The sequence below is a fragment of the Rhynchophorus ferrugineus genome, unplaced genomic scaffold (genome assembly GCF_030347505.1).
Source record: "Rhynchophorus ferrugineus isolate W39M unplaced genomic scaffold, kcgeb_rfMv2 rfM11, whole genome shotgun sequence".
Lineage (NCBI taxonomy): Eukaryota > Metazoa > Arthropoda > Insecta > Coleoptera > Curculionidae > Rhynchophorus > Rhynchophorus ferrugineus.
Window position 1 is genome coordinate 32,614,591 of NW_027472590.1, and position 26,012 is coordinate 32,640,602.

At 33.1% G+C, this 26,012-nt stretch overlaps 2 protein-coding genes across 4 annotated transcripts in view; one reads left to right on the forward strand and one right to left on the reverse strand.

Annotated features, from left to right (window-relative positions):
* Trpgamma (Transient receptor potential cation channel gamma) overlaps positions 1-26,012 on the forward strand; it is a 249,720-nt gene that overhangs the window by 174,992 nt on the left and 48,716 nt on the right. For 2 of the 3 annotated variants that reach the window (XR_013007620.1, XM_076417086.1), the window contains exons 9-10: positions 345-464; positions 6,567-6,876. Coding sequence is in view for 2 of the 3 variants with exons in the window: in XM_076417086.1 (XP_076273201.1) it covers positions 345-464; positions 6,567-6,876 (430 nt within the window). In the remaining variant the exon portion in view is untranslated. The remainder of the gene's footprint in view (positions 1-344; positions 465-6,566; positions 6,877-26,012) is intronic. The other variant, XM_076417087.1, reaches the window with a different exon arrangement.
* LOC143204526 (uncharacterized) lies at positions 2,388-4,524 on the reverse strand. The gene is made up of 2 exons (XM_076417096.1): positions 4,440-4,524; positions 2,388-4,337 (listed from the first exon to the last, which is right to left on the reverse strand). The coding sequence occupies exons 1-2, from the start codon at positions 4,456-4,458 to the stop codon at positions 2,395-2,397; spliced, it is 1,962 nt and encodes a 653-aa protein (XP_076273211.1). The 5' UTR covers positions 4,459-4,524; the 3' UTR covers positions 2,388-2,394.

The window sequence follows — 26,012 nt, forward strand, 5'->3', positions numbered from 1 at the left end:
ACACTGCCGTTTGCTATGACTCATTGCTAATCACCATGACACATATTTCAAGAAGCCTGTGTTGTTTTTCACTTCTTGGAAGTTGATCCTATGGAACATTTTCCTATCTACTAGTATGGTTTCATTGAACAAATATTACTAGAGTTAGATGACTTTAAATCCAGGCCTGTTAAAAAAAATGAAATTACTCTTATTCAACAAAATATTTTGATTAAAAAAAACATGTTACCCTCGATAGAGCTTGATAGAATTTCGAATTACGAGTTTCAAAGATAACTAAGTTTAGTAGCGCACTAACTAAACAATTATCCCCGTTTTCACGCATTAACGTTCTCTCTTTGCAGTCATGTTGATTTTGGCGTCTCAGCGTCAATTGTTCTTCGACGGCAGCGAGAGCGACATTGTCATCCAACGCGGCGCCGAGCCGTCTCTGGTAGAGTGGATCATTTTAGCATACGTAAGTGGTAAGTCATTTATCCATAATCATTTTTAGATTAACGTGGGAGGGCTTTGAGTAAATGCAAGTTTAAAGAAAACAATAAAAGGACGATTAGCCGAGGATCTATCTTAATTAAACTTCAATCGGTTTGGAGGGCGCGTCAGTAACATGGAGGATATTAATTTGGTAGCAAATTGTGGACTTTCTCGATATTTTAAAGGAATAATGAGGCGATATCTCGGCGTAATTTTACTTCAATTATATTTTAATTCGTTTCAAATGAAAGAATAGGAACATTTTAATTGATTTCGTGTTGAATACCTTTCATTCGGAACATTTTGTAAAAATTTAAAATTTAATAATTTGCATTGAAATTATTTTTCTAGTTTTAATTATGAAATATCTTTAATATTACTTTTGATTTCGATCGCAGAATATAGAAAATATAGTGGGAAGAGTTTAGAATTGTTTTGCTACCAGAGGGCCTATCAATACTCAAGAATCAATACTTCTAGAACCTTTAATTAAAGACATTAAATATTGTTTATTGTATGTTTTATAAAGTAAGCAATTCTAATACATTAGACTGAACATCATCGACGATAATTTAACAATATTGCTATTGCTGCCTAACAATATTTTTCCATAAAAAAAAACACGAGATGCATTTCATTTAGTGATATTAAATTTCTCGTTTTATGCGGTGAAAGAGAGGGGAAAATTGTTTTTATTTTCGAGAAAATATGTTTATGAGGAAGCAGGGCGACGAATGTGCAGGAGATTTATGATAAATTTCACCCTCTTTGCAGGAAAGAGTTATGGCATACCCCAGTTGCTCTTTAGGAAAAATGTTCTGTAATATTTTATGGTTATACTAGCTGACCCGACAGACTTCGTCCTGTCAAAAAGATTTGTAATGTGGCAGTTTTTGTGCCTACGTATTTTAAAAAATTCTCCTGAACAGAACCATCACCCTGGTGATAGGGCGTTGTGAATAAAAAATAATTAAATAAAACATATATAAGGATTGAAAAGTAAGTAATCGCTTTATTGTTAATCATGTGAATCATAATTATTATTATTATTATCATTATATTGCTTTGTGGTATACGATGTTTTTTGTTTGATTACCTGGCGCATAGATAAACAAATCTGATGGTTTTCCAACACGGGAACAGGCAACATACAATTGACCATGTGAGAAACATGGGTTTTCTAGATTAATACCACAAACACTTAATGATTGCCCCTGGGACTTGTTTATAGTCATAGCAAAAGCAAGCCGTCAACATGTCTATAGGAAATTTGCCATTACCAATGTCAATGAGTTGTTTAGAGAATATGTTTCCAGATTGGTCATTTTGCAACTCGACACGCATATTCTTGCTTAAATGAAGTACTTTAACATGTTTCCACAAATTGGAGGACTTTAGACATGCATTGAGTTCATCAGCTGGCGTTGATCGTGGAATCACTGGCAATGTTTGACGAAAATCTCCTGCTAATAAAATCATTGCACCACCAAATCGGTTATTATTGCTACGTAGATCTTTTAAGGTTCTGTCTAAAGCCTCCAAAGATTTTTTATGTGCCATCGTGCATTCATCCCAAACAATCAATTTACAGTGCTGCAAAACCTTTGCCATTGCAGAGTTCTTCGAAACGTTGCAGGTTGGAGTTTCATTGCTTTGCATATTTAATGGCAATTTTAGTGCTGAATGGGCTGTTCGACCACCTTCAAGCAAAGTTGCTGCGATTCCCGACGAAGCGAGTGCAAGTGCAATTTTATTTTGTGAGCGAATTGTTGCTAATATTAATGAAATAAAAAAAGTTTTTCCTGTACCACCAGGTGCATCTAAGAAATAAATCCCTCCAGTTTCATCATTTGTTACTTTCATAAGAGTTTCAAATACATACTTCTGTTGTTCATTTAACAGTGGAAGATTTGTTTGAATTTATTCTTTCAAAGCGTTGAGATCATACAGTCTTTCTCGATGCAACTCTTGGTTAAAAGCGTCATGCATTGGACGATTGGGCGCGGTCAGGCCTAATTGAATTAATAGTTTGTTTGACATTATCAAGCACATGTCCTCAATTGAAATCAATGCTTCATTGTAAATTTCTTCACTGATTTGTATATTTGGATTTCCCATTCTATTCCGTATTTGATATAAAATATCATCACACATATAATATTTGTACTTCATCCACAAATCAATTGGGTTTGATGGGAAGCATGTAGATATGATTATAGAAAACAATGTTCGTATTTGATGAGTGTGTGATGATATTACAGCATCATTGAGAGTTTGATCCCAATGAGCGTCATTTTCAAGCAATTGCAAACGTTGACAGGCTTCTCTGTAGGATCCACACAATTCACCATCAACAGTTCGTAACTGTTGGAATGATGTTGGGCCACGTACATTGACTAATAGCAGTCGTAAATAAAAACATTCATCATTGCTTGGATGTACTGAATAAATCCGGCCAATCGCATCGGTGGAATATACATCTGTATATCCTGGAACTGGTTTTCCTTGTTTCCGTCGTATAAATCTCCTTGAGGATTGATTCCAGGTATAATATTTTGGCATTTCAGAATATAGCAATGTTTGTGCGAAATCATCGTTTTGGCATGTCTCAAAAAAACTGGTTAATGTAGTAGATGGTGGCTGAGCAGCTCTTTGTACTGCGTTCTGTGCTGTAAAATACACTCTTTGTCCATTTTCTAAATGCACAGCTAAGTGAACAACAGAAGGGTGTCTCTCATGAATAGGAAAAGAAAATATTCGCCAAACTGCTTCATTACTACTGACATAGCGGCCCATTTGGTATTGGGTAACTTCATCATTAGAATTCTCTGCACCAATTCCAATCACAGCCATATCACTCCCTTTGGTTACATATTTGCAAATGTATTTAATCGATTTCACTGAATGGCAAGATTCAACGTTGATGTGTGCTTTGAATGTCTTTGATAAAATGGGTGAATATGGAACAATCCAACGATTATCTATTTCAATATCTTGTTGATTTAATTTGACAATTGTTGATTTTCCATTGTCTGCTGTCGATCTGCGACGATACAATGGATAACCGTCATTACCAGTAATTGTTTCCGATATTAATGTCCGTGGATATCGTTTTGAACATTTACCATCCATCATACACGGTGAATTTTGATTAAGAGTTCTACAGGGACCATGTATCATGTTTTTGATAACTACCTCATGCAATCCAGGATCTACTTGTACATTAGGGATTTCAGCTGATATCACTGCATCAACTTCATTTGGCCTTATCTTTTCAACCAACCAAACCAAAATGTGTGCATGTGGCAATCCTCGTTTCTGCCACTCCACAGAATACATCCAGCAGCGTGTCCCACCAAACACATTATGTTTTACGATGAAATTCATTAAAGATTTCAACTTTTGTCTAAAGACTCTGGCTGTAATATCATGACGATCAATGGATGATTTCCCAGGTAATAACTCCTGCTTAATTTGTATCCATTGCGGATTGCATGTAAATGTGATGAACAAATCTGCTGTACCATAATGACGAACATACGACATGGCATCTTGAGCATATTCGTGCATATGCCGAGGGCTTCCGATGTATGTTGCTGGAAGAATAGTCATCCGACCGACATTCTGTGCATTTCCATCAGTATTAATCGCATCTCGAAGGTGAATATACTCTTCAGATCGGAGTTTGGTTTGATTCAACCTGATGAATGTTAATCTCTCCGTTTCAATTTTAACATACATGTCACCAACATATTTGTGATATAATCGCCGACATTTCAATATGTGATTATCTGCATTTTCCCGAATCATTAGGCGGTATGAATAATAGTTCATTGAACTGACTTTTTTGTTGGTTTCAGAACCTGTAAACAGATTTTGTTTTAATAACATTCAAATATAAAATTAAAATACATAATATAGTGACTGAGATATTATCGCCATAGCTAAACTAATATTTTAGTTACCTGTAATGGGATTTATCATTTTTATTGATAAATCGTAGCCATCTTCACCTTGCCAAAATATAATGGGATATTGCAGTGCATCATATGAGCGGTGTGTTTCCTTTATAGGTTGTAATTGAAAATTCCGACGATGTAAAAAATATCACGGGATTCCAAGTTTTCTCCAACTACAACGATAGCAACTTCATCAATAGTTGGTGCATTAAAACGTCTTGTATGTTGACCTGCAGGTGTTTTATCAGCTCTGATTACAATTTTGTGATTATCGGATGGCATCAGATCCAGGGCAGTTTTAAACAATATAATCAATTGATTGTGTTGATGAAATAAAGTTTGTAATTGTTCTACAATAGACCTTTTTACTAAATTGTTATGTGCACAACGCAGATCAATTTCTTGTGGTGAATTGCCCATAAAATAAATTTGCAGGAATTTGTTGTCGCTATCTGACACTGGTAACAGTGAACCTGCTCTGTGATATATTTGCCCTTGTATCTGTAAATAAAAAAAATATTATGGTGTGGTATAAATTAATGGATTGTCAATGATCAAACTTAAATAATATTTGATCTTAAAAAGTATATATTTAGTTTTAACTAATATCTATCAAATATAAAATATAATAAAAGTGTCACTGAAACTGAATCACCATATAATATGATGACTAAGTGATATATTTCGTAATGATTAAGAAATTGAAGATTAGTAACACATCTTAACTTTGGTGACAGAAAATTTTGTTCGCTAAAATAATTATGAGTAACTGCTATAATACATACCTTGAAAGTTGGCATAAAATTTTCCCGAACTGCATTTGTTGCCCCAAATGAAGTCATTTGAAAGCAATTGTTATATTGTTGAATATGTGTCAAAAAGTGTATAGAATCTGTTCCTATTCCTGAAACCAATGAGTACAATGGTTCTGGTGGTGGATCCAATTGTATCAATTTCACTTTACCATTTGCGCAACACAATCCATTGGCTTCGTTTTTGTATTTTAATGCCTTACAGTGTGAGCAAACCAAGTTCATAGAACCAATAACAACACATTGGTAGTTACTGTAGTCAATTGACACATCGTAACTGAAAGCAGCTGGATTCAAACTTGCGCGATTATTAGTTGAATGTCGCGCTCGCGCTTCACGCGTTTGTGATATCCGAATTCTTTCACGTTCATTTCCGTCGTCACGTTCTTGTGCAGTACGATTAGATCGGTAATTAGCTTGGTTTATAGCATTTCTGGTTCTTCTACCTAAATTGCTTCGTCTTATAGGAGGCATATCAAATATAAATTATTTTTTCACTAATCACGAACTAAACAAACACTAACTAACTAAACACTCTGCACAAAACACGATATACGAATTTGTTTCGTGTATCACTTGACAATTCATCTGTCATCTGTCAAAAGTCATCTGTAACAGACAACTTTTTTTTTTTAAATTTGATATGACTTGAACTCAAATCCTTTTAATCCGTACGAATTGTTTTATTTATTTAAAATTTTTTATTTGTTTAAAATTTAATTCAAATTTTAAATAAATAAAACAATTCGTACGGCTTAAAAGGATTTGAGTTCAAGTCATATCAAATTTAAAAAAAAAGTTGTCTGTTACAGATGACTTTTGACAGATGACAGATGAATTGTCAACTGATACACGAAACAAATTCAAACAAAAAGGGCTATTTTTAGGGTTTTTCCAGCAATAATTCTAATTTTTCTCGCCGTAAAAACCATCCCTGAACTTCAACGAACATTTTAAAAAAAGATTTGGCCAAATTGGTCCAGGCGTTGTTGAGTTATGCGCTTAGGAACATATTTTGCGATTCATTTTTATATATAAGATTGTGTGGCTTTCGTTAATATGACGTATTGTTTCTTTTGTACCCTCCCAGTATTTATTGCTAAATATGTTTTTAGTCAAATTATATCATTAGGTAACTAAATAATTGACCTCTTACAACACACAGATAACTCTTATACAACCATTAAAGTTTTTCATTTAAGGAGATAAAAATAGGTTAAATTTCCTTTATATGAACATATCACAACAACAAAGAAGTGTTTAGATTATATACGCTCTATATATTAACAGTTTAATGTATCCCTATAATAATTTATTCCAGGATTGATATGGAGCGAGATAAAACAGTTGTGGGACGTGGGATTAGAAGAATACGTCAGAGACATGTGGAACGTTATAGATTTCATCACAAATTCGTTATATGTCGCTACAGTGGCCTTAAGAGTTGTTTCATATTACGAGGTAATCCTACTGCTCGAACAAAAAATGAATATTGTTGAAATTAACTTGCCGTTCGTCTTCCAGACTTTGCAAATGCAACAAGCGGCAAGGAACTTAGCCAGGAAAGACTGGGACGCGTGGGATCCGATGCTAATATCTGAAGGACTGTTTTCAGCAGCTAATATATTCAGGTAAGTAATATTGAAAGTTATGGTCTAGCAACTAAGGTATAAAATTGTTATGTTATTAGTTATACTAGGTTCAGGACTTTCAATTCCAAATTATTCAATAATACAAATCAAACTCCCTTCAAAATTATTTTAAGACATTAAACAAGCTTTAACCGTTTAAAATATTACTAATTTCTATCAAGCACTTCTGCTCACATAGCTAAAAGCATGTTGGCCAGGTTTAAGTCCTTGTGAGTTCTTATTCTAAAAAAAAATTAAACAGTACTAAAAAATATGCTTAATTTTGCGACTGCCAAATTTTTTTCCATTTTTACGAGGGTGGTTCAAACATGATGGAGACAAATACTCTGACAGCTTTGCTAAGTATTTCCCCTCACTAGTTACGCATTTTGTCCATCTTTCCGGAAGTTTTTTGATGCCGGTATCGAATAATTTCTTGGGCAACTAGGAGAGCTATATGCGCACGAACTCCTCTACCTCGTCATCGGTGTTGAATCTTTGCCAACCGAAAGCATCTTTCAGTGGTACAAACATGTGCTAGTCGCAGAGTGATAAATCCGGACTTTAGGGGAGGCGGACTTCCCACCTTAATTAAGATATTGTATCGAGCCTGAGACGCGCGGTTTGATGGCGCGCGTTATCCTGGAGAAGAATCGCACTTCGTGCTGGAATGCTCCTGGAATGGTTCTGTTCGTGGATGATAGACTCTACACTACCAATACTGATGCCGAAAGTTCAGCCGAAATGTCTCGAACATTCATCCTACGGTCATCCAAAATGTATTGTACTACGCAGCGAATGTTGTCTGGTATGATGCTTGTTCGCGGTCGGCGATCATGCGGCTCATTCTCGACGGTTTTGCAGCCTGTCTTGAAAGCTTTGGCCCATTTAAACACGGTAGCCCTACTCAGGCACTCATTGCCGAACTGATATCGCAAACGCAGAAAAATCTCCGTCTTTTTAACGTCCTTCCCACACCGAGAAAGAATGACTTGACGTTCACTCATGGTCATAGTACGCGCGTGAAACGTGCGCTCCCGACGAACGCGATTCCACACTGTTCGTACGGCACCCAGCTATCACATACTCAAGCCACGATCTTCAAAACATATATGCGCACTATCTACAGCATATTTGAACCACCCTTGTATTTCCAGAAATAGCTGTTAAATTTTCGCGAATTCATTGAATCTTATAATCTAATACAATTTGAACCAAAAGATGTATGCTGGCCATTAAGTTATAAAAGATTATTAAATAAGTTAGGTTAATTTGTTAACAGTTTTATCAATATCGATATGATTATTGAAATGACTATTGACTATATCGTTGATATTTTTAAAATAATAAATGTACGTCAGGTACTCCGTATGGCCTTGATTAATCAACATCTGATTGTTAAAATATTTCCAAATGTATAGGCATGAAATTGTAAAAATATCCAGCAAACAGTGTACAGTGGGTGGCCAAATTAATTGGATTTTTGTCATAAATTATCAGTTAGCGCTCTCATATTTTTTTATTTGTATCTTTAGTTTATTGGGATCACAAAAATATTCAAAACATTTTTATAATCTTCTTTTTAGTAGTTTTAATATTATTAAATAATAATAGAGTTAATTTTAATATATAGTGACGCCATCCTTGCTACAATAAGAGCTTCTATGCGTCGGAGCATGTTGTGGTGCCATTCTTTGATGAAAGCTTCAATTAACTACTGCTTGGTGGTAATCACTTCTTTTGCAATCACCCGTTTTGTATACACGTTTTTGGCTTTGCAACACGGTGCCGAATCATTCATAAAAATAATGTTGTTGTCGTCAGGGAACCATTCATTAATCTGGGTTAATCATAAGTAATTGGGTTTCTAGTACTTGCTTGTATTGGTCTTGTTTCATTGTCCCTTTTACAATGTATAGGCGTCCCATGTCTTTGGCTGAGATAACAGACGACACCATGATACACTAACCGGGTGAATAACCCTCTCTAGAAGGCAATTGAAGTCGAATTATTCACCAGGGCGTCGTATTTTAAAAGAAATTTTGTCAGTTAAAATTTGGAAGGTTGATTCGTCGAAAAACTACACCTGTATATTGATCGAATTATACTAGAAAATCGTTATTGATCAATTATATTGTTAAAAAAAGTTATACTTACTAGACTTGTTAGTTTGTAATAGTTATATTTCGATGTTGTCTATTATATTCTGTTCAATCAACCGCTTCCGGATTATCCTCTTCAAGTTCATTACAACGTCGTCATTTATTATCGTAGTAAAATAAGCAGAAAGTATCTGAGCTAACAACTTTCTAACACTTATAAAAACCCTTTATTAATTAACAAATGTGTTGGCCACAGTGGGGTGTTCCTTCAAATTAATTTTTCAGGCTTTTACCTCTTTTACACACTATTAAACCATTTTAAGTCGTAGGGATTTTTGATCCTAAGAAAGCAAACTAATTTTCATTTAGACCTACGCCGGTATAGAAGGTCGAAATACATTTGATCTCTATACCTGATATAAATTTTACAATGAAATATTAATTTTAAAATCGACAGTGTTTAATAATTGAGGAGATATATTCCGGCGTTTTACATATAGATTAAATGATTAAAAGGGAGTCGTTACTCCAAAAGATATTAGCGAGGAAGATGAAACGTTTAAATTGGAATATTAGGAAACTAGTTTCCATCTCCACCTTTTATTGACATTAATATTAAATTCTGAATTAGAGGAATCACTAAAATGAGAATTATAATGGTAAGTCTTCGCTCTTTTTATTCTTTTGGTTTTCATTTTGTTCGATGGCTGGTAGCAAGGAAATTGCGAAATGCGAGATTCAATTTAAAATATATTCTGCCGGCTTGATTGGCGCAGTGGTAAAGGCGACGGGACGATCCACCTACTGTGTGTTTAATATTTGTGATCGTCCTAGGCAAGAGTGCAATAACTGACAATGAAAATGATCTCAGTCACGCCAGTAACCAGGCTGGGTAAGACCGGATGTCTATTGGGATGATTTCTAAGTTGGTCACTCGCCAGTCGGTAGGCTTAATGCCTAGAACCGTGGTTCGAGCCCGCGTTAAACTGTAGGCCCTGTCCATATAAAGCCATAGTTGGTAAAACGAAACATTACACTCAAAATTATCACTACATAGTATAAAACAAAGTCGCCTTTTCTATCCCTATATCCATATGTGCGCTTAAATCTTTAAATCTACGCAACGGATATTGATGCGGTTTTTCTCAATAGATAGAGTGATTCAAGAGGAAGGTTTATATGTATAATACATGCATAATATACTAAGGCAACATTGCTAATTTTAGAGGTTTCTAACGTGATGTAAATTAACCTATTTTTTTAGGCTTATTTAGCAATTAGCAAAAACGCTGCCTAACCCTACGAGTTAGATCAAATTAATGTACTACAGTATTGTACACCATAAAAACGTCTACAAAAAAGTCCGCGATGGTATATGTTTATCTTTTAGGGATAACCCACATTAACCATTTTTATTGTTTACTTTTTACGTGAGAAAATGGCTTATTTACGAAGCTATTTTAAGCAATACGGCATTAATCCTTATCGAATTAAATACCTTAAATACAGTGTGCAATTAATATAGATCAATAAGGTTCCTTACAGCATGTAAATTAAACAAATATTTTCGGAGATATTACAAATTTAAAATTTGCGTTTAAAAATGTGTAATGTAATAAAAATTGTATGAATTTAGATATTCCAAAGATAGCAGGAAATCTTCATAGTAAGTATAGGGGAAGAGGAATTGTTTTACTCCAAATTTAATGCGTGCAGGCCAAGGGCAGTAATGAATGAACCAAAAATACTGGATCGATTTTAATCATGTTTTCATTGAGTGACATAGGCATGTATATTTTATGCCCGTGCAAAGTCGGAGCGGGCCGCTATGTTTTTATATACAACGTTCATATTTTTTCTGTAGTGTATTTAATTTAGTATCAGCATTGCACCCGTGCGAAGCCGGGGCGGGTCGCTAGTTCGGTTATACGATATAAATTATAACTATTTTATAAGCCAGAAAATGATGCTAAAGTGGCCAAAGTTTTCCCGTGATTTCACATTACAGATTCATCATAGCCGGAGTAAGGAAGGAGAAGTAACAGCACTAATTTGCTCCTTAATTGTCCCTTCCTTTGATTTCCTGACACTTCCTTTATTTATCTTTTGTATTTTAGTTCTCTTTCCAACTGTTTTGACTTATGATTTTGTTGTTTTAAAGACAGATTTTATATTATCTAATCCTCTGTATATAACTAGTTTAGATAAATGAAATATCGACATATATATAATGAAACCGCATGTTATCTTCAACCCTCATTAGCTCTCCTACGGAAATTAGATTCCAATCTAATTTAGGCCCATTTACTTCCGCACTATTCGCAAACTTAGTAAATCTTGATTTCACCCCCTAAACCCGGGAGTAACGTCCTTTCTTTACTACACAACACCTTTTCTGTTACTAAAAAATAGAATAAAACTGTTTTTACGGATACGCATTTGTATATCCAGCATTGTATGTATATTTTTCTGCTAATTATAGTGAAGAAAACAAATAATTTTAATGAACAGGGGATAAACAAAATAATATAATGCAATATAGTACATCTTGTTGTAGGTTGACAACACTGCTTCAGTATAAATAATGCGAAGAGGATGTATTACTAATTTTACATACCAAATCTTGTAGTTTGTGCTTCAGCCTTTTACACCTTGTTTTGCAATAGATAAAACAAGCGATTGGTGAAATGTGTGATCTCTTCAGACTTCGAAACAGGGGAGATCTTTGATACTCATCTAGCGTCATCGTCTGTGATGAATACAGTTTAATTAGAGGTAGAAACATTTGCCAAAATTCTGTTGGAAACTAGACATTCTATGTATCTACCCGCGAAGAACTGTAACCATAATAAAGTCAAATGGTGGCTCAACAACATAACAGGTCAATGGAAAAGTCCCCCGCCTGACACATAGATGGCGCTAATAGAATTAAATACATATGTTTTTTAGTTCGCTCTGACCCTCACAAGATGCATGTATGTACTTGACAACTGTCGTATTATTAGTTTGTGAATTATAGCATTTTGAGTGAAGCAATTTTCCAAAAAGAATGGACAAAAAGTAATTTCGCCTGTTGATAAAATATTACTTTTTGAAGGGAAAAAATACTAAAAATACTTAAAACTTGGTTTGATGCCGAGTTTCCAGACACTGCCCCAGGAAAATCAACCATCAAGGATTGGTATGCTAAGTTTAGACGTGGTGAAATGAACACCGAAGACGGCGAACGCAATGGACGCCCAAAAGAGGTTGTTGCCGACGGAAACAATAAATAAAATGACTTTGAATGACTGTAAATTGAAATTGAAATAGCAGACATTCTAAAGACTATCAACTGAACGTGTACATCATATCATTCACGAATATTTGGGTATGATAAAGCTATGTCCAAAGTGAGTGCCGCGCGAGGTCACTTTTGACCAAAAACAACGACGAGTTGATGATTCGGAGCAGTGTTTGAAGATGATCAAGCATAATATACCCGAATTTTTGCATCTATATGTAACAAAGAATGAAATATAGCTCCATCATTTCACTCCAAAGTCCAATCGACACTCATCTGAGTGGACTGCACACGATGAACCCGCTCCAAAACGTGGGGAATAGCAGCAGTCGGCTGACAAGGTTATGGCGTCTGTATTTTGGGATGCGCATGGAATAATTTTCATTGACTACCTTGAAAAAAGAAGGACCACCAACAGCGACTATTTCATAGCGTAATTAGACCGTTTGAAGGACGAAATCGTCGAAAAACGGCCGCATTTGAAGAAAAAGAAAGTATTGCTTCACCAAGATGGCAAAAGTGCATGAATTGGGCTTCGAATTGTTTCCTCATCCACCGTATTCTCCAGATCTCATCGCTAGCAACTCCTTGCCGTTCTCAGATCAAAAACAATGCTCGCTAGGAAGAAATTTCCGTCGAATGAAGAGGTGATCGCCAAAACTAAGGCCTATTTTGAAGCAAAGTACAAATCGGACTACACAGATGTTATCGAACAGTTGGAGGGTCGCTATAATCAGTGTATCACACCCTTGAAGGCAATTATGTTGAATAAAAAGAACTAATTTTCCCAAAAAAATGTGTTCTTGTTGTGTTGAAATGTGTTTCAATTGACCGGTTATTAATAATTAAATATTGTTTGGTCTGGTTTTCAGATTATCTTGTACATCTCTCGTATTTAGCAATATTGTAAGTTCCATAGTTCCGTAATTGCGAACAACAGGATTATATCATCTAAATCTCAATTATATGAAGTGGATAAACTAATAACTGAGGATGATTTAGATTTTGGTCTCCCGTAGTACTTTACATGCAGATTAAACAATTAAACCCTCGAATCTACCATAATATTCGAACTAAATATCAGGATTATTCTGTTTTGTACGTATCCCTCGGAACCAATTATAAAAATGAGATTTTCAGCACGGGTGCGCCGTAATTTCGGAATATCCCGTTTCATCTTCAGTTTTACCGATTCATAAACATTTAATTTGGTTTAAAAGGGGTCGACCTCGATTATTTCTTTATCCCTTTTTCCCTGGTATTAGCGTACATAGATGGATTTTGTGGGATCTAATTCGGTAATACGGGAGGTTTTCCAAATTATGCGGACCAGTACTCGTATTTATCTAATTTATAGTTTATTATAATTGTTTAAATAAGTGATGTCGTTTTTGAAGGGTTATTTTATCTTAAATAGGCACTGATATCATTATAATTGTTTTTTTATGAAGTGGCAAGGCAGTATACGCACGCCATTTGTTAATTATTGAACGTTTCTTCCCATTCAGTAATCATAGAATAAAGAAACTCGGAATCCCCGTGTGAGGGCGCTTACGCATGCGCCGTATGACAGTTAGTAACGGCAGAAAATTTAAAAATGTTTAGTAAAAATTTTTAGCGGGAAATTAAAAAAATTCTTTTAATTTTAATGGGAAAATAAAAAAAATATTTTTAAATATATTTTATTGATATATTACAATTACATTATATATATTACCTTACATTATATATATATATATATATATATATATATATATATATATATATATACAATCACAGAGATATCTCCACTATCCAAAACACATAATCCACTGATATTATCTTCTCTCTAATATTTAAAACAAACATTAAAATAAGATAATATAACTATTAATGGTTCTGTTGTATTATTTTTTAGAATCAACTAAATTAACAACCTACCTAAATTGGGGTACATTTTATCAAATATGACAACTGAAGTTCGGTCTATACAGTCAAGTTTCTGAACTAACGAGTAAAATTAGAGGTTACTACTCCAGCAGCAAAAAGGAATCTTATTCAGTATCTGCATTAATGTTCTTCTAGAAGGCAAGCAGAATATCTTCGATAACAGTTTATATCCTCCGCCACTGCATTTCAATAAGGATAAAGCCATTAGTGTTTCATCGAAACTGAAAAGAAACTGATGGGACAGGCTGAGGCTTTCTTATTATATACTTATCTTGTTGGGGTAAATGAACATATAAATTTCAAGTTAGAACCTCCATTGGGGGCATATGTTCCTTAACTTGTAGTAAAGGTAAAGAATCTCAATAAATATTGCTTAATTATTTCAATGCAATAAATCATTATTATTTAACAAAATACTTACTAATTAAATTACTGGTAGGAATTACATCTTATTTCAGCCATGGCTTTCCACATTTTGGTCTAGTCTTCATCTTTAAAATGATTACAAACTTTCCTGGACCTACATAGGAGATCATAAGAGATCTCCTTAAGGTTTTCTTTCTATTACACTAATAAATTAAAATACACAGAATAATCTAAAGTAATTGTCAAATATATATAAAAACACATACCGAAAAACTTGACGTAAATAAACAATAAAAATTATATTATCTAAAAATGGCCGTTAACTACTTAGGTTAGAATTATTAATACCGAGGCCGAACGAGAGAGAAACACACATATAGCTGTTGCATTTTTCATTTACATTTGGCCGCGTAACGGGGATTCCGAAAAGCTTAAACGTGGGACCCGATTTTTCCATACAACTTTCACTATATTTCTTTATTCTATATTCAGTAATTGTCATAGAGTATACTCTATGTATATTACTCTATGGTCATTGTCCGTTAAAACGTGTGCCTTGCACTATTGTTGTTGTATTGTCTAGATATTATAATTTCATTATTTTTAACCGATTTTTGTACCTAAAACAATCAAAAGTTAAGTAGTGCTCGGTATAGTATATTTTCGCTATGTTTTGTCTACGAATTTACATTTTATTAATCATTCTTTTCTGGATGGGTAAGGCTTTGGACACGTCTCCAAGAAAATGTAGAGAGATGCAAGTATTGTTACTACACTCCATACATTCCTAGAGAGGGATAGCAGCTATTGGTGTAGTTTCAAAATATATCTTTAATCAAATTAAAATTAAAATTGATAATAAAAAACCTTTTGAGTCAAATCAAATTGGCAAAATGATTACAGCAGAAAATTAATCACCGCACCTCATACCAATCGAAAAATCAGAAACATCTACCTCAATAATCGTAAAAAGAACTAAATATAAAGAACTTATTTGACTTAAAAAAGAGAAATTAAGCATATGATAAAAAAATATAAGAACTTACAGATATGTATTGAAAAAGTTAAGTAAATTTTTAATACATTTTTAATTATACAGGGCATCAGATTTTTTTAGAAAATGCAAAGTTATTATAGAAATAGGCATTTTGTTCCTTGGAACAAGAGAAAAAAAAGGAAAACGAACAAAGACACAGCAAATAGATCAAAGAATTACAGCAACAAAATATCGATATTTAAGCTATAATAGTTCTTTCTCCATATGTAAAAAATGTCTAAAATATCGAATTATCAGATGAAAGCCATCAGAATCAGAAATAAATATCAGGAAATAAATATTCACCACGATTTATGATTTTCTTGGATGATACACTTCTTTATCTGCATTTTAAGAAAAAGATATTAAGAAAACATGTAAACATATCATAAAAATAAAGCTCGCTTTTGTAGTATTAAATAATTCAGATTTCTTCACTTAATTCCTTCAATTTCCTTGCCATCAGCTATCCAACAGAATGAAACCCGAATAACGGGATAATGAAAAAAGAATAACGAGCGAAGAGTTACCATTATAATTCCCATTTTAGTGATTCTTTTAATTCCAAATTTAATATTAACGTTAATAAGAGGGGTAGATCGAAACTATTTTCCTAATATTCCAATTTAGACGGTTTTTCTTCCTCGCTAATATCTTTTTGAGTAACGGCTCCCTTTTAATCATTTAATCTATATGTAAAACGCCGGAATATATCTCCTCAATTATTAACCACTGTTGATTTTAAAATTAATATTTTATTGTAAAATTTATGTCAGGTATAAAGATCAAGTTCATTTCACCCTTTTAAACCGACGTAGATATAAATGAAAATTAGTTTGCTTTCTTAATATCTAAAATCCCTAGTACATAAAATGGCTTAATAGAGTGTAAAAGAGGTAAAAGCTTGAAAAATTAATTTGAAGGAACACCCCAATGTATCCAACACATTTATTAATTAATAGAGGGTTTTTATAAGAAGCGTTAGCCCAGATACTTCAGATAATTAATTGACTTAATAAAGAGAAATTGAGCTTGTGATAAAAAAAACATAATAAATTCCAAATATGTATTAAAAATGTTAAGTACATTTTTAATACATTTTTAATTGCACAAGGGATCCGATTTTTCAGAAAATTATTATAAAAATAGGCTTGTACTTGTGCTTTGTATCTTGGAACAAAAAGAACAAATTCACATCAAGCAGAACAAAGGATTAGAATTGATGTGGTGATCAAAGACGCAGAAAATAGAAAGAAATAAACGCAAAGGTAAAAATCAACCAAAACATACTATGTCTGTTCAATCAAATATGAATCAGTTATCCCCAGCCTGATGAAGTATAACTCATCGAATTATTTAAGGTACAAAGAACCATTATTAGCCTGATCAGATGTTAATATAACTATGATGGATTAGAAATACCCTTGTTAAGGGTTTATATTTAATTAAAAGTCTTCTTTGAAAAACGAGAGGCTTTTGCCTGTTCGGCTACCATTTTGATTGCCTATAACTTTGTTTAAAGAAAAGATCAGTAAGATTGGTTTTCATCAGAAGTTTATTTGGTCTTTACATTTTGTTTCCATTATAAATTGAAATTATATCGGCTAAATGGGGATCACGATTCGCTATGAAACTTTCGGCACTTTTTAAAGCATTTTTCATGACCTCCTATAACATCTGAGGCCGAATTTCTTCAATTTCGTGACAAATTTTCGTCTTGAAGATGTTGAATCCTTTGGGACTTATTCACATAAACTTTTGATTTTAAAATACACCATAAAAGAAAGTCGGGTGCTGTTAAATCCGGAGATCTGGCTGGCCAAATCGCCACTTCGCGAAATTAGTCTTCGTGGGAAAACGTCATTCAATAATTGAATTATTGAACGAGCTGTGTGTGTTGTGGCCCCATCTTGCTGAAACCACATATCCTCTAGTCCTTGCTCTTCCATTCTAGGCACAAAAAAATGTCGAATCATGCCTTGGTACCGTTCAGCAGTAACAGTAATGGCAACACCTATGTAATTTATAAAAAAATCAGGGATCAATGATGTTTCAAGCATGAATACCACGCCATAGAGTTGTTTTTAGTGGATCCAATGATGTTTCATGAATTAATTGAGGATTCTGCGTTCCCCAAAACTGACTGAACCTATTGACGTAGCCACTGAGAAGAAAATGGGCTTCATCGCTCATTATCAAACTAGACGATAAACCAATTTCACCAGACAGTCTTGGAATTGGATTACTGTACTCAAATCGTTGATCAGGATCCCTCGGTGGCAATTTTCCGACTAATTGAATTTTGTACGGGAACATTTTCAAATCAGTTTTCAAAATTTTCCTTAGAGTGTGTGTAGAAACGTGCAACTGGGAACCACCTCTCCAAATTGATGTTTCTGGAGGCTCTGCAACACCATCGCGCACCAGAGCTACATTTTCAACGTTACGAAGCTAGTTTGCTGTCTTACCATGTTCTAAAAAATTCGCATGTAAACGGTAAATTGTGGTTTTGTTAGTCACTGGACGATTAAGATACATTTGACGCAATTTCCGCTGAGTGGCAATAATGCAACGATTATTTTCAATAAACATTGTCACTATTTCACTATTTATAATAAAATTTGGACGTCTACATAATAATGGTTAAAACGAAGCTGAGCCAAACATCACATAAACAAGATCTCGCGGAATCAAAATGGTAGCGGGACTTTTGCCCCACGTGTTACTTATACGTACATACTTATGAGAATATATGGTCGTTCAATAGTCTTAGAAGGCCATTCAGTGGAAAATCTGAAATATACATTAGATCTTACATTCTACAGAAATAACTTTTATTCCGGATAAAACAAACAGAAAAAATTGTGTCAAAGTTGTTTTTCAAAATTAGTCATCATGCCCATTTCCTTGATTACGCACTACAAGTAACGTTATTGGAAAAACGCCGCGAACTTTTTCCCAGCCCCAACCAAGAACAGTGTACAGTGTAAAGCAGCAACCACAAAATTGGATTACAGGTAAAATATGGTGCTGACTCGGCAGTCAGTTTTATTAATATTAAATTTAGAATTATTAAAATTGCTATGCGGAAAATAACAATATAATCTTCGCCATATCTCCTCCCCTGCTTCCGGACACATAACATGAATAAATCACATTTTAACAAACCAAAAATGTAGGACGCTTATTAGAAAGACTTTTTTTTCTGCACAAAGTAACCCTAATAACATACAAAAATAAAATGTATTAAACAATTTATCTAAAAAATGACTTGAACAAATGTTAAAAGGGATAAAATTCGTTATTGTCTGTGTTATATGTCATCAATAACACACCCACTGGTCGTAGTATCGACCAGCGATTCATTTATATCAATGTATTAAGTGAAAACTCCAGATTAGTACCATAAAGAACGAAAACAAATGAGTTTCGGATTTTCGGGGTAGGATTTTAGCCTTTGATCTCTGGCGCTGGAGGGATTTATTTGGAATATCCTGACCTTTATTAACAGACAGGTCCGCGCATTTATCGAAAATAAATGTGTTGTTGATGTTAACCCTCGTCGACAGCCTTTAATTTCTGTTCTAATATAAATAAAGTGCGGTACAAAAAAAATGTTAAATATATTAAAATATTTAATATGTTTAACAAAAAATATTTATAGTCTATCCAAAATAGCACTGATCTCAGGTCTTCTAAATGTATACGAACCATCGCAATGTTGCCGCAGTTAACTTTGACTTTGATATTTAACAATATTCTAATGTAAATAAAATAACTAAACAAAAATGTTATAAATATAATTTATTTTAACATTATAGTACATCTAATGCATATTTATCAAAAGATTTAAACTACAATTAATTATACAGTCACAATAGCTTGTAGGTTAGAGTTGTTTTATTATATTTACATTAAATTATATTCCAAAGCCCCTACGGCATCCCCTGCATATCCAAATAATGTATTTTGCTTTACTTACCGAGCATATTTAACTTTTTTATTTAGTTCTTTTTTCCTTCGTTTTTGTATTTCCTTGTCAAGTCATTCTAATATTACCGTAGTTCTTCTGCTACTACCTGTGCACATATTTCTTGATATGCGTTCTTCCTAATCCATTTTTCATCTGCTAAACAGTCAGTATTAACTCTCTTCAATCATTTTAAACAAATGCTCATGTATATTCGGAAAAATCACGTACATATCTATGAATATAAATCTTTCACACTCTACAATACATATTTCTACAGTTATCCTACCTTTTTGTTTTCGCTCTTTTCCAATGTCTTGGTAATTGTCAGCATTGCAATCCCACATCCCGAAAGTTTCATTCAGTCCTGAGCCTTTATTCAAGTCAATAACTACACTGTTATTTTCCAATCTGTACCTAGATCACAATTTCACCATTTGTCAATGTCAAATCTACCTTATAAACAATCCTTCCTTCCACATATCCAAATATTTGTTGCTTGTGTATATTTCTCGGCTCGTAAAATTGCATTGTATTAATTCTTTACTACATCCAATAATAATTCGATATGATTGAATATACAGTGATACAGAGGAAGACGTTATACTCTATTTTCATATTGTTTAACCATCTAATCTACTGTCTATTTCTTTCAGGCTTACTTCAAAAAGGATAAATTACATGAAACGCAATTAAACATTTCTTTAGTTTTTACCAAAACAATTTGAAATACTTCACTCACTTACTTATATGTTATTTTCTTTTTTTGAGACATTTTAGTGCATTTTAGAGAATATTCAGTGCAACTGCAACACCATAAAATAGAGGGAGCCCCCATTACCTCGTTCTTGTTCGACGTTACTGACTAGAGACGTAATCTGTTTCTAACTATTTATTGGCTTCGGAATTTTCAATCAGAGTAATAATAAGTAGCGATTTGACATTTATAAAAACAATTAAAGCGCCAAAATAATTAATGAAGAGTTTTGAAGAATTTTGTAGACATTTGACAACTGTGTTCGAACGCATCAGACAGCATCACACAGAATATATTGTCAACGAATTTACAAACTGCAATTGGCAATACATTTTACATTTTGACGGCATGATTTCACTTTTTTTTTATAGACTATATAATAAATAATGTTTAATTAATTAAAAGCACTATATGGGGTTGACAAGAAAGTTATGTAATTTATTTCATTTCTTTTATATACGAAGGATGAAAGTTAATTAACCAAAGCGTAAAATACACTGAAATATATACTATAAGAATAAACTTTACGTTATTTACACGATTTCAGTGGTGCCACTGTGTTCATACTCTGGTTCTTCCACCAATTGTATTTTGTAGGGGTACCGTTTAAGATTCTTGGGCAAAATATGGCGTAATGACGATTTATGCACATTCCTATGGTAATGGAATTCTCTAAAGAGTTTCTCTCAATTTCTTGTAAAAAAGTACAGTTTCTTTTAAGACAGTTTGTATAATTTATGAGTCACAAAGTAATTAAATACACTGGATGAAATATTCTTTCTATACAATAAATTGATTAAAATAGAACAAAACTGTTTATCCAGTTGTTTATCAAAGAAAGCTGAACTATAATGAAGATGTCAGCATATCGCAAAGTTCTAGCTTGTTTATAGGGTTTCAATAGCTCTGATATAAACTATCTTTTATGTAAACATTTACTATTACTTAGATCGATAAGGATCTTAATAACAAAATCGGCAGCGTCATGTCGAATAGTTAAAGAAACAGAGACAAAAAGAGAAAAGCAACGGTTTTATTTTTCTTATCATTAAAAATATTTGTATCTTTTTCGATTTCTTAATAAGGAAAATGATTTAAATGGTAATTATTCGCTTATATGAAATAATGAGACCGAAATAAAAATATTTCGATTCCTTTTTCGTGTTTTTTAAATCGAATTTTTTCATGTATGGTTAAACTAACACTACTTAATGACATCAAGTGCTTACATATATTTTGATCACTAATATATATTTAAAGTAAATATGCGGAGTATCAATATAAATAGAGAAAATGGCCAAGGGGACTAAACAATTTCAAATGCAATGAATTGCAAGACTAACTGCATGACACCCGAGCTCAAGCTATCAAAAATAAAGAATTAAAAAGCAAGAGTTGTCTCTGGCATATTGTGACTGATGATGAAAGTGCATCTACTACAATAATCCCTAGGGCAAAAAGTAATGGGTTAGTCTAGGAAAGCTATCCAGTTCATGAATATTCATAGCCATGGATAGTTTATGTGCTCTAAAACTATAATTCATTTAGAACAATAAAAACAGTTTCTTCTAGCTGAACTTCATCGAAACACTTCATAGTTAATAACTAGAGTTGGGAACTATCGACTGAAAACAGTCGAAACAATCGATAGTTGCAAAAAAGTCGGAACAGTCGATAGTCAAAAAACTACGAAACTACTAAGACTATTTTCAGTCAAATGCACGGTTCGTCTGTTTTGTTCAATTCCTGATGTCAGACGAAGTTGTACGAACCCTTTCTTGTATAAATTGCTAGAGAGGAAAGGACGGAGATAATTGCTTGACCAGTTAATTTTATATGTATTTATATTTTCTAACGGTAGAATAAGCGAGACGGAGATACATATTCCTTCACGTACTAACTAAAAAGAAAGAAAAGGAAAAAAAATACTACTGAATATAAATTATTAACATGCAATTAATAATTTTATCTTAAACAAAGTAAAATTACTTTTATATTTAAGTGTTCAGTGGATTTGTAAAAAGGAATGTAATATGGAAAGGAATAATACCCCACAAATATTTTATCGTATTTTACATGTTAATTGCTATTTCCAAATAATATACTATAATAACTATAGACAATACAATAGAACTTAAAGAAAACCTAAAAACTAAAAATGTACAATATATAAATACATAAATACTAAATAAAAATTAAACATATACCTAATCATAGAAAAAACCGAATTTATTCAAACCTCAACGTTAAAAATCATTCAAGTGAAACTAGTATAACCAAAAATAGTAACTAAAAGTAGACGACTGAAACAGTCGATAGTGAATAGTAACAAAATCAGTCGGACCGAAAATCGAGAATGAAAACAGTCGATTGAAATAGTCACTAGTAAAAAGTAATAAGACTGAAACAGTCGGTAGTGAAAATTAGTCAATTACTAAACAGTCGATAGTCGATTTCAGTCAATAGTTCCCAACAGTAGCAATAACCTACTACACACATGATTTGTAGTTGAGCACAAATAACTGGAAACAAAACTGTTTCTATATTTACTAATTGAATAACAATTCTCCTTGATATTTTGAAGATTAACAATTAAAAATTGAATTATCTTCAAGGCAATGTCTGGAAGTTTTATTAAACCTCTCCGAGGGTTATCTTTACACCATTTAAACCCTATGCCCTGTAAGAGTGTATAAAAGGATGTCTTATATCCCGCAGAAAGCTACATATCCCCAACTCTTTTGTGTTTACTTTCCAGAGAGAGAATTTTCTCTAAAGTAATTTTATTAAGTTATGTTTATATCGATAAAATAGTTTGTACTTGTTTGTTTTAGATTAGAATATTTTTGTATGTCAAAGCCAAACTGATCTAAAACTCAGAGTTGATGCAACATTGCAATGTTTCGACGTCACAAATATCCATGACGTATTACTAAACAAAACTTTGAATAGACTATATGTTCAAATATATTTAGAATATTTGAGTATTTGAATATTAGTATTTGGACTGTTCACTGCAAAATACCTCAGCGTCAGGTATTTGAAATGCCAATTAAAATGCAAAATACGTATTTCAACTACGTATTTTAATTGCAAGTAATTAAAATACTACCCAACTGTAACAACTGTAATTGCAACAGAGGTAAAGTTAAGCTGCCTCTGTTGGAAAAAGTAAACAACACAAAAATCGAAGAAATGGGTAACTTGTGTTCGCTTGTGGATTAATTAAATCATTGTGTAGACCGAAATAATCTTTGAATTCTAAGCACGAGCTTCAGTTTTAATTTATTTCTGAGTCGCGACCGTTCGACTATAAATGTTTGGCACAACGAAAATTAAACTGGTACCCTGGCTACATATTAATGCAAATCATGTTATACTAAAAGTACGGAGACCCACGAGAAAAATAACGACAGCGTGAGAAGCGCGAATTTTACCATATTTCGATTGATATTAAAAACAGAATCGAGAGGTACAACGACTAGACTAGAAAATAAAACCATCATATGTTTCTAGGGAAATGGCTGTTTCACTACTCGTTCTATTCGGGATTTTTACTACCGAAGGTCGTAAAATAAAATTGCCCCATTCTCACTGTAAATCGGAAATTGCCGGAGCGTAACACATTACCAGATTTTGAAAAATATTATAAGAGAAATGTGATTTTAAATCGAAATTGGGTTCGTAGACAGAAAGGCAATAACACACACAAGATTCTGATAAACAACAGGTATTATGGCACTTCCTCTATAATTTTCGATATATTTTATTTTTACCCTAAATATTTAATGAAAATAATGTTGTGCAGATAAATATTGGATAGGGGAAAAAGTAATTTCGTATTTTAAGTTTTCTAAAAGCTAACTTATGAATATACATATCAATCACTAATAACTATTCAGATATATGTATGGTTTTGATTACAATAACTGTTAAGGATGTCAGAGAGATGAGTTAGTAAAATTGTTAATTTTTTTTAATAAAATTCTCATACTTCTTTCCAAAACTAAAGTTTTTATAAAATTTTGTACATATAGTATTTGGGGTCCCAGGCAAATCATAAGGCAGTACTTGGTTACCTTTTATTGCCACCGTCTGGCTTCAAGTTTATTTTCAGAATAGATGTGACATACACGCCATCTTAAATAGGGCGAACCAACAGGTTCTCATTCATTCACGTTATTATTCACAATTCACGTTATTTTACGTTTATATTCATACCAGATCCATGTTGAAGTTATAAATCAAATAAGAATGGATAATAATATGCTCCCAAGAAACAGTTACTTTTATTTCAAGAAAAATAGTGAATACGTAAGGAACTAATTGATATCGGTTTCGTGAAATACTTATATCCTTCAGGATGACTTATTAATTAACCTTATTGAACCAGCGTCTGATATTATTTTATAAATAACAGAAAGTAATTCAATTTAGTCTTTCAGGCTGGATAAAATTACCAAACACTACTGATTATATTGATCTACTGATGATAATAAATTAGTACATCAACGATTACTTCTTTCCACTTTCAGTTAAAACCATTGCAATGTAGTCCAGTAGAATAATGTGTAATTAAACGATTAAAATTATAATAAAGAATGAGTAGATTAACAAGGATGGTTAGTTAATAAAAGAAACATTTCTTGGTATAATACAGGGTGTATTTTAAGTACCTGCATTATTACATATTAATGACGTCTTGAAAATGCGTTGCCATATCAGGAATTTTAGTAAACTGAACCTGTCTACTCAGCTGTCAGCTCTACTTGTTAACAAACCATAATCCGACACTATTAATCTGGCAGTCATAACGGTTTAGGTCCCGATTGTACGGTTGATGCATCAAAACTTCGCAACCGATCTCTCTCAATTTTTTAAAAGGCTTAACTAAAACTGGATGCCAAAAGAAGCTCGATATATGGATCAGCCATAGTAAGGAACTAACGCAGTCATCTTTTGCATGACGATATGATGGTTGCAGCTGGAATGGGAACCCCTGCTGTATTCAACGTACTTACTGGATATAGTGCCTTCTGATTACTATTTCAGATCGATGTGACATGGCTTGACTACTACACGGTTTCGAAATGCTGTAGAAGTTCTAAAATTGATCGATGATTGGAACGTGGACATAGCAACATCGTTCTTTAGAATTTTCATTTCATGAAATAATTCGTCAAATTAGGCTATTAATTAGGAACTCAATTTAATCAAAAGCAATTTGCTTTACTTTAAAACAACTACAGTACAATTCAAAGGAATGGCCGATCTAACAGAAGCAATTATGCTACTCACGCATTTGCATCTGTGAAACAGTGTTGCTAAGTCGGCGGAGAAATAATTCATACGCACCACGTGACAATATAAAGCAAGCCCATCTCGTAAATGGTGCAGTTTCGTTTTACGAGCCTGTACGTTTCGGATTCGGAATCGTCAACAGTAGCCGAATAACTTCATAATGTTTTACGATACAACTACCGTTTTCTATCTAATTTACCAAGCTATGTGAGTCGTTAAAAATATGAACATATGCACTTTTAAAATTGGGACACCAAGATTGTAACCATTTGCTTTATTGCGCAAATGCCGTGAAATGAAGCCTGACAATACTTTTAAGAGACCTCCTGATTAGATTATTTTAAATTGCAACTACAATGTGTATGAATACTAGGACTGATTAAGTTAAAACC